Source organism: Nelumbo nucifera, chromosome 1 (assembly GCF_055504915.1).
Source record: "Nelumbo nucifera cultivar China Antique chromosome 1, China Antique-T2T, whole genome shotgun sequence".
NCBI classification, from domain to species: Eukaryota; Viridiplantae; Streptophyta; class Magnoliopsida; order Proteales; family Nelumbonaceae; genus Nelumbo; species Nelumbo nucifera.
The window spans coordinates 78,808,471-78,817,480 of NC_142649.1; the positions used below are offsets into that span (position 1 = coordinate 78,808,471).

Here is a 9,010-nt window from a genome sequence, read left to right on the forward strand (position 1 = left end):
TCTCAAAGACTAAATATAAATATGAAATTATCTCCAAGGTCTAACAATCATGTGTCAACATGGGATTGGGCCTTGGAAAGTTACATGGCAGGTCCAATAATGAAGGGTGGCTAACAACCCGTGTGACCTTCTGAGCATTTGCCAAGTGGCAAGTTATGAGTCCCATCATGTTTTAACACAAAGTGTTTGACTATGGATTTTAAAAACAACAAATTAGGTAGATATTCTTTCCGCGAAGCCTTTTACTTGGTTTTTTTAAGACCCCTCCACTTTCTACCGTGGAATTCATGCAATGGCCAAATAAAAACAAAAAAGGAAGAGAGAGAGAGAGAGGATGCACATGGGCATGGGCCGATGGGCAAACTATTATTCCTGTTGATCTGCTGGTTTCTGAAAGGTGAAATTAGCAATGGAACACATGTGTGTGTGATCATGCAGGACGACAACACCTGGCTCGCATTGGGTTGGATGTACCCGAACCCGTTCCAATCATTAACTGAACTGAAATCGCCAACTCGAGTAGAAGAAACAGAGGAGCATGGGCGATGGAGTGGCGATCGGTTGGGACGTGGGAGCACTCTCACTCAGACCAGATTTGGTGGTGAGTGGTGAGTGGTGACAGTGAGAGCCTGAGCCTGAGCCTCTCTCCTCTCTCCTCTCTCTTCTCTCCATCTTTTGGATTTTGGCACTGATTGGTTTCAAAGTTCAGAGAATAAAATAGGGGATAGGGAACGTTTCTCAATTTTCGAGCCCAAAGGAGTGAAACACGAGGAGTTGCTCCTCGGCAGGCGCGTTCTTGCTGCCTTATCAATCTCTCGTCGTCGTCGGTGATACTGATGGCTTGGCCGCGCCGTTTGGTAAGATACCAAGTTGGGTTGGATCCAGCTGTTGTAGACTCCCTCTAGGCAAGGCGGAATTCTTGAACTCGAAGCTCGACCCTTTTATGTCAAGGAGAAATGAAGAATAGAGATGGTCGGTGCATGCACTGCACAGACGTCCATTAGAATGACCGTCAATTGTGCATCGAGTCGAGCTATCAGATAATAACAGGGCTGTAAAAGATAAAAACTTGAGTCTGAGTCTGAGCCTGAGCCTGGTGAATTACTTCAAAGAAGAAAAAGGGTTTCGTTTTTTGTTTTTTTTTTTTGTTTTGATGAAATTGGTTGTTTAGACTTGTTAATGCATATTTATTGTAGGAATTAGGAGGGGAAGGACTAAAGAGGGAGGCGGGCGGGTGAGTTGGTGGAAGTGGAGAGGGACTTTTTGTAGTTTATTTATTATACACGCAGTAGGCTTTTTGGGAAGTTGTGGCCCAAAAACCAAGTTTGATTTTTGAAGAAAGACACATCACACATTGCATAAATTGAATGAGATTGTGATTTGGGAGGAGAAACTAGAGAGAGAGGAGGGGGGAAACTGGGAAGAGAGATGGGCAAAATTCAAAACAACGAGACATGGTAATAGTAAAAAAGTACGGTTTCCGAAAAACCTCGTCTCCTTCCCAAACCGAAACCTGATTTCTTCATGTCATGTCATGCAAGTAGCAACTAGGAAGCTCCCAGCCCGGCCTTTACCCACGACATTTGTCAATCCCGTTTTGGCTAGCTCACGGCAAATCACAGCCCGCAAGTCGCAACTAGAAGCTGCATCTCACCTCCTTCTCTCCCCTCTTCATCTTCTTCACGTTTCCTCTGCCAGATCTCTCGCACCGCGCATCGGGGATGTGCGTTTGTTGAGATTCTCCTTAACGGGTCTCCTGGGTTATCAGAGATTTTAGAGATTTTTTTTTAGGGTTGAAGAGGAAGTGGTCTATATACAACTTGTTTGGGAGATACCCAGTTCGTTTTTAGCGTGGTGGTTCGTTTTTTTTTTTTCATGTTCTCCCCAAATTTATGAGAATGAGTTGTTTGACTCGTCGTTTTTAGTGGGCTTTTGTGGGTTTTTTCTGTGAGAGATCTAGGGAGGTTGTTTCGGCTCTTCTGAGTTTCTAGAGTCTGGTAGTTTTGAGCGGGAGGCATGGAGAATGGTATTGCGAAAGACGGTGCTTTCATGTTTAGCGACGAAGAGTTGGGTGAGATAAGTGGATTGAGGAGAGGAGGAGATTATATCGAGGTGACGTGTGGATGTACGAGCCATAGGTATGGTGATGCTGTGGGGAGGCTTAGGGTTTTCGTCGGAGGTGATCTCGAAATCAGCTGTGAATGCACCCCTGGTTGTCAGGAAGGTTAGCTCATTCTGTTTTATCTTTCTATCTCATTTTTGGTCTTCTTTCTGGGTAATGGGTCTCTCGATTTATATGCATGTTAGATGTCTTTATCTGTCTCATACACTGTGTTCAACGTCATGATGACTTTTGTTTTTTTAATCTGTTTCAAGCTTTGAACGATTTTACTCTTCTTATACATGTAAGTGTATGTAGATTTGTCCAAGTGATCCTGCTTTTTTCGATCTTATGTAAACGACCATATGCAATCTTTCTTTTTCATATATTAATTTGTTGCTTTATGGTTGGTATGATATTGTGAGGTTCAAAACATGGTTTATATGGGCTGGAGTTGAGTAAAGAACCAATTTTTTTCCTTTTTGACTTGGTGTGGTGGGATCTAAACTATGACATTCTTATCGATCATAATATCTTAGGCTCGACATCAAAAGATTGACTTTTGACTCGTGATCCCGGTGTAGAAGAAGAATTAGAATCGTGGGTTGTTGGTTTGATATCTCAAATTTTGATCGCTTGGTTTAAGATGTTATTCTTTACGCCCGTTTCGTCTTGGGGAATTTTTATGATAACGCGAGATGGTGTTTCTCGGTTTAGAGGTTCTCTTCCTCCTCGCTCTGATGGCAGTGCCATCCGGTGTTGGAGTTGATGTCATTTCCTCATCTTCATTTAGATTTTGATCTGGACTGGTTGAAGGCTGATACAACTGGAGCATTTTATCCTTCAGGTATAGCTGTACATTGGAAATGTCAAATTGACTTCTTCCAAGCAGGTGGGTTTATCGCTGGTTTATTTTTGTGATAATTTGTCGTGATTGCTTCCTGTCCTGTTCATTGTCAGGTGGGTATGTTTGTGCCTGTAGATATAGAGGTGTACATCTCATTTACTCCTACTGCTCCACTCCAATATGCAAATAAAAAAGGAAGTAGAAAAGAAGAAATATGTACTCCATTATACGTTGCTCTTCTCTTTAAAAAAGTTAAGATTCCTTGATGAGTACTTTTTCAGAGTACTCTTGGAAGTTCTAATTGATAATTGGCTGCTTTGATTACCAGATAAGCTAACTCCAGCTGCTTTTGAGAAACATTCTGGACGAGAGACTGCAAGGAAGTGGAAGAGCAATGTGTGGGTGATGGTGGATGGGGAGAAGGTTCCACTGTCAAAAACTGTGCTGCTCAAATATTACAATAAAGCATCTAAAAATGCCAATGGTAGTCATAAGTCCCACAATGGACGACCTTGTCATCGGGATGAATTTATTCGCTGTACAAGGTGTAACAAGGAGCGCAGGTTCCGTCTCAGGACCAAGGAGGAATGCCGGGTTCATCATGATGCTTTGGCCAATTGTAGCTGGAAGTGTTCTGACCTGCCATATGACAAGTAAGTTTAACCCAATGCTTGTCTGGGTTGTACTGGACCGACAACTACAAGTTGTTCTTATAAAATGAAGAGTTTTGGATAATTTAAGAAAATTTGTTTGTTGACTCATTAAACTTTTATTGCAGTTTTACATCCATCAAACACTCACTTAAAATATTGATAATTATAAACATAATGCAATAATATTTGGAAATTCTGATTTAAATTTTCTCCTAAAATAGCTGTTTGTAAAAAAGTTCACCTTATGCATACTTTGCTGATCTACCTTTTATATTTGGAAGTTACAACCTTCATGGCACTTCATGGTTGGACAAATATATCCTTGGAAACTATTTTCATTACTGTAGTCTTTGTGTATGGAGATGTTTTGGTGTGTAATTCTTCACCATATTTTTATCCTGTTTTCAACACATACCTTCCAAAGTTGTTCCCTCTTTGCATGCAATGATACAGTGGCATGGGTATATTTTATGGTATTACATTACTGATCCTTAACCTGAAAATATCAGTTTTCAATGTGCATTAATTTCTCTTTTACATTTCAATTTGTTTGAGATAAGGATGCAAGTCTTCTTTCTGATCAAGTGATGATTCACAAAAACAGATCTCTGTGAAACTGTGAAGGCTCATTTTTGTGGCTTTTGTTATTTTTCATTGGATGGTGAGGTGTGTCAATATCCTCTGTTTTTCCATGGCTTCCTCCATACGAGTACAAATGCATGTGTATGGGCTTATGGATGACCCAGATTTGGTAGAATGGACTTGGTCTATCACCATGGCACTTGGAATTTCTAGCAACATTTGGTATCATAATATGTCTAAAATATAGGGATTAATGATCTAGATACATTGCTTACAGCCCAGAAAAATAACCTAGAATCGTGTACTCTCTAATGAAGCTATTTGCATTCTGCAATTCTCCATAATACAGAATTAATTTAATGTTTCTGAATAAAATTGGATATAGGCATCAATTACTTGGGGGGAATTTAATGTTTAGTTCTTCTTTAGATGGTTGTGAATGGCTCTTTATAAGTTCCTTCTTTCTCGACTCTATTTGTGTTATGGGCATCAGAGGCCATTACTAGACAGATGGGGAATAGAGGCTGATTCTCCTATTCCTGTAGATGTAAATTTGGAGATATGCTTCTTGAACTCGTTGCATCAGAGACCTTTTGTTACTTCTTAGTTGTGCTCACCCTTGGTTTGAAAACTCAAACTTTGATTGAACAGTGGAGTTAAGCCCTGAGCTTATGTTTTTAACTGGAAATTTGATAGGTTATAGTGAGAAGATAATTTTAGCTATTATGCTTCTCTGTGATTGAACTTGTCACTGCTAAATTATGTTCTTTATCATGGGCTATCCCATTTCCAACTTATGATTTATTGGAAATCTTTTTTTTTTTTTGAATATCATCAATGTGATATGTTTAGCCTAACAGAGTCTGTAATGTGCACAAATCCCAAGACTTTTGAGGAGGTTACTGTTAGTGATATGCAATTTCTGCACACCAACTACTACAAGGACAACTTACTTTCTGGATTAATTGGCAAACAAAATGGTTGCACACCTGGATATTTATTTTCATATTTTTTTAGGGTTCGAAAGTTTGTCTTGAATGAAGGCTGCTCTTCTGACTTGATTGATTTGCCCTCTGAAGACTTCTATTTTACATGGGGATCTCCAAGGCTTTAGAAGAGTTTATGGTTAGAAACGCAAAGATATATGCATACCATGTTAATATAATGGAGGAACATCATACAACAAATCCTTATTCTGTTAAGTGTTTTGATGATAAATTCTTTGGTTAATAGAGGAGATGACTTTTTATTTATATACATACCATTTCATGTTAAGAGTTCATTTGTGCTATCCTATTTGTTATCTTGTAGTAGTTCATTCTTTTATTTTGATCCAAAATGGAAGAATTAGCTGAGGGAAAAGTATATGTAGTTTAGCATGTTTTCATCGATAAATGCCAATAAAATATGAAAAATGAAGCAAGTAGGTGTTAAGTAAAACATGTTTTCATTTTAAAATCAGAAATTTAATTTGAATTACTATGCCTGGGAAATTAAAAAAAAAGTAAAAAAGGAAAGAACAACCTGTTTTTCAACATGTTCATCAGTGAAAATTTAGAGAAAAAAGATATGATCCCCTTGATTGAGATAGCATTGAAATGACAGGAAGAACTTCCTACAGCAGTGAAGTGATACTTTGGACTTTGGTCCTGCTTCAAATTTCCCAGCTATATAAATTTTAGATTTAGCTTTATTTCTTTGGACCACCATTCTATATGAAGGGGTTTCAAAAGGTGATCAAATGGTAGAGGAAAGATGTTTGGTTGTCCTGTCCTTTAAGTTTGTTATTGTTTACTCTTAACAGTGAAATACAGATAAAAAAGCAAGCATCTGAAGCTGAATGATTGGCAAATATTTTTAAATATCACTGCTCAGCTTTCTAGAATCATATGATTATTCTGTAGTTACATTAAAGTGTCCCTTCTCTAAACAGAAAAATAAAGGTTGTTACTGACCATAATGGTGGCAAGTTGGGTTGTGTCTAAATATTTATTGTTGACATGAACAATTTTAGGTATGAGTATTTTGCTAGATGCAGCATGGGTTTAAAGAAGTATATAGGCATGAATACACTTTGATATCAATGTTTAAAGGCTTGCACTTTGATATCACATGCCTGACCAGCAATATCCCTATTTATTTATTTTTTGCCTAACAGAGAAAAAAAGAAATTGTGTCTTTTAGTTAAGGTTCAAAATGGCATAACGTCTCTGTGTGTATCGAATGATATGTTTCAGTTTTTCAACCCACGAAAAAATTAAATACTGAGATTTAGTATAAATGGCCATATTCGATGTTTAATACTTTTCCTCATTGGAGCTGACAGTTTGTCCTTTATTATCCTGGATGCTATATCTGGTTTTCCTATTTTTGAAGAAAAATGTGCTTGTTGTTTATCTCTGGATAGCTAGGGATTGGCAGGACATCATGGGAGCTACACTTTCAGCTTAGGTGTTACTGCTAGGTTTCCAGTTATCAACAGGAATAATCTTCTGGGTTTTTAGGTTGCTTCTGGAGTATATATCTTTATGGGAAGGACTATATTGATTTTTTCTACTTAAATTCCTAGAACTAGATTGAATGTTATTAAGATACCTATCCTCATTACATTTTGAACATTACAAGGTTTTACCATGAAAATAATCTCTGGTAAAAAGACAGAGACATAAGACACTGTCCAAAACCCATATCCAGTGCCTGACATGGTGAATCCTGGATTGCTATAGAGCTTGCTGCTCATGTTATGAGATATGTTGCCATAGTATGTATGACTTTTAGTTAATCTAATTGTAACTAGTAGTTCAAAACAAGAGATCTCTTATATATAAATTGGTGAGACGTAACAGGAAAGAAAGAAAAAGCTTCTTCCATTTCACCATTTGTATGACACTGATGGATTTCATAAAATTGTGTGATGATTATGCTTTTTAGCTATAATAATTCCTTTGTGCTATATTTTTCAGCTAGTGATTTCATCAATTTCCTATTTAGGATTCTGATTAGATTTTTGTTTCCTACATTTTAAGAAATGACGTCTTTATGCCTCTGGATCAGAACCCCTGTTTCATTTTTTTTTGGATAATTATACCCTTGTGTCAGTATTTTGAGGGCTAGCAAACTTAATTTACATAAGTAAGGGGATCTTTTCAATATCTTATTTCTCACACTAATTAACTTCTCATTTTGTTGGTGAATTTATGTTTTATCCAAATTTTGGAATTTTTTATGCCTTCTAAATTAATAAAATGCCTTCTGAAAAATTATTGCCTGATCAGGAATCATTGGGGGCATAACTAGGAACTTCATGCATATATTTGCTTCTTTTTGCATCTATTGATATCAGCTTCTCATATTGGATTCATAAACACTATGAAAGTTGGTTTATGTTTTAGCCTTGTTGCCATTTGGGTGTTTATCAGGTTTACCGTTAATCTGGATGCTTATGTGAGCCCTTTTCATGTGTACCTTGTGAAACAGGATTTCACCTGATGAATATTTTCATTCACTTGCGTCTTTGGGCTCTATGCATCAATTGACTTGTCACATTCCTTTGTTTTCATGAACACAAAATGCCGGTTTATATTCTGTACTTGTTAATATTTGGGTGTCTGTCTATCTGTCTGTCTGTCCATATTCTGAGTCAGCCTAAACTTTTTTATTTTTGGCATTTCAGAATAACCTGTGAGACCGATGAAGAACGAGCAAGTCGTAAAATCTACAGGGGTTGCTCTCGTTCTCCTACTTGCAATGGATGCACCTCTTGTGTCTGCTTTGGATGTGACATCTGTCGATTCTCAGATTGCAGCTGCCAGACTTGTGTTGATTTCACACGGAATGCAGAAACCTAATCCCCCCTTTAATTGAGACATTCGTTTGATTTTTGGTGGGTAGTTAACAATTCCTATTTTTGCACTGCTTAGGCCCCACCCCATTAAAGAAAACCTTCAAACTTCTTATCAAGTTTCTAGTTGAATTCCTAGTACTCGAGGTCAAATTTTGATGATCTCGGTTACTGGTTTTGGACTTGGAAATATTGAAACTGTTCTCTCCATTAGTAATTTACTGGAGCAAATTAATATTCCTTATTTATTTAGAAATTACAGAATGTTGATGACATGGCAGAAATAAAGATATCCAAGAGAAAAATGTTTCAGGAATGCATCTTTCTAGATTCTAACGGGGTTGTCAGTGATTAAGTTGGTAGATTTTTACAGTTAACTCCTTTTTGCCAACTTGGCATTAAGAGGGTTGTCCCAACCCAAGTTGAAAACACTCGAGCTGCTGTTTGATAACTACTGTGACCTGTTACTTAACCAAACGATTCATTGCTTTTGTCTCATAAATTCATCAAGTGATCAAGTTGGGGTGATTATAGCCCCGGGAGGGCTTCAGCTTTGATTGACAGTTCACATATACACATCTTAGCGTATGTATTGAGAATATCTCACGTACTTGTTATTGGGAGATGTTGTGGGGTGCTGATGTGAACTTTTATTGAGCTGTATTGACTGAACTGCGTTGAAGAAGCTATTGAAATTAATTTTACTGGAAAGTTCATTTATTAGCTCAATCAAAGTGTATTCTGAATGCCCGGTTTTTTCATCAAACATAACTCCAGTTTCCATGTGGTGTTTATCTTGCAAACCTGTAAGCTGCTGCGTGAAAGCCCTCCCATCTGGCATTAAGGCTGCATTTCATTATGTCACTTCAGCTAAGCCACTGAAGCTGTTATCAGTCCATGTTGTATATGATGAAAGTCACGATTTTTCATTGAGTTGTTTGAATGTGTTTCTAGCTCAGGCAACGAATGGCTCAGAAGGATGATCT

The 9,010-nt window shown here is 37.6% G+C and overlaps 1 protein-coding gene across 5 annotated transcripts; it reads left to right on the forward strand.

Annotated features, from left to right (window-relative positions):
- The first annotated feature begins 203 nt into the window (after positions 1 to 203).
- LOC104605656 (protein ULTRAPETALA 1-like) lies at positions 204 to 8,740 on the forward strand. Of its 5 annotated transcripts, none has more exons than XM_088886720.1 (4): positions 998 to 2,224; positions 2,895 to 2,993; positions 3,277 to 3,601; positions 7,857 to 8,740. In XM_088886720.1, exons 1-4 carry the CDS (start codon positions 2,017 to 2,019, stop codon positions 8,029 to 8,031), a joined length of 807 nt encoding a protein of 268 aa, XP_088742846.1. In that variant the 5' UTR covers positions 998 to 2,016; the 3' UTR covers positions 8,032 to 8,740. The 5 variants fall into 5 exon arrangements, with proteins under 5 accessions (XP_088742849.1, XP_088742846.1, XP_088742847.1 ...); XM_088886721.1 differs by having other exon boundaries at positions 999 to 2,224; positions 2,895 to 2,948; XM_088886723.1 differs by lacking the exons at positions 998 to 2,224; positions 2,895 to 2,993 and adding an exon at positions 204 to 608.
- Positions 8,741 to 9,010: the final 270 nt, after the last annotated feature.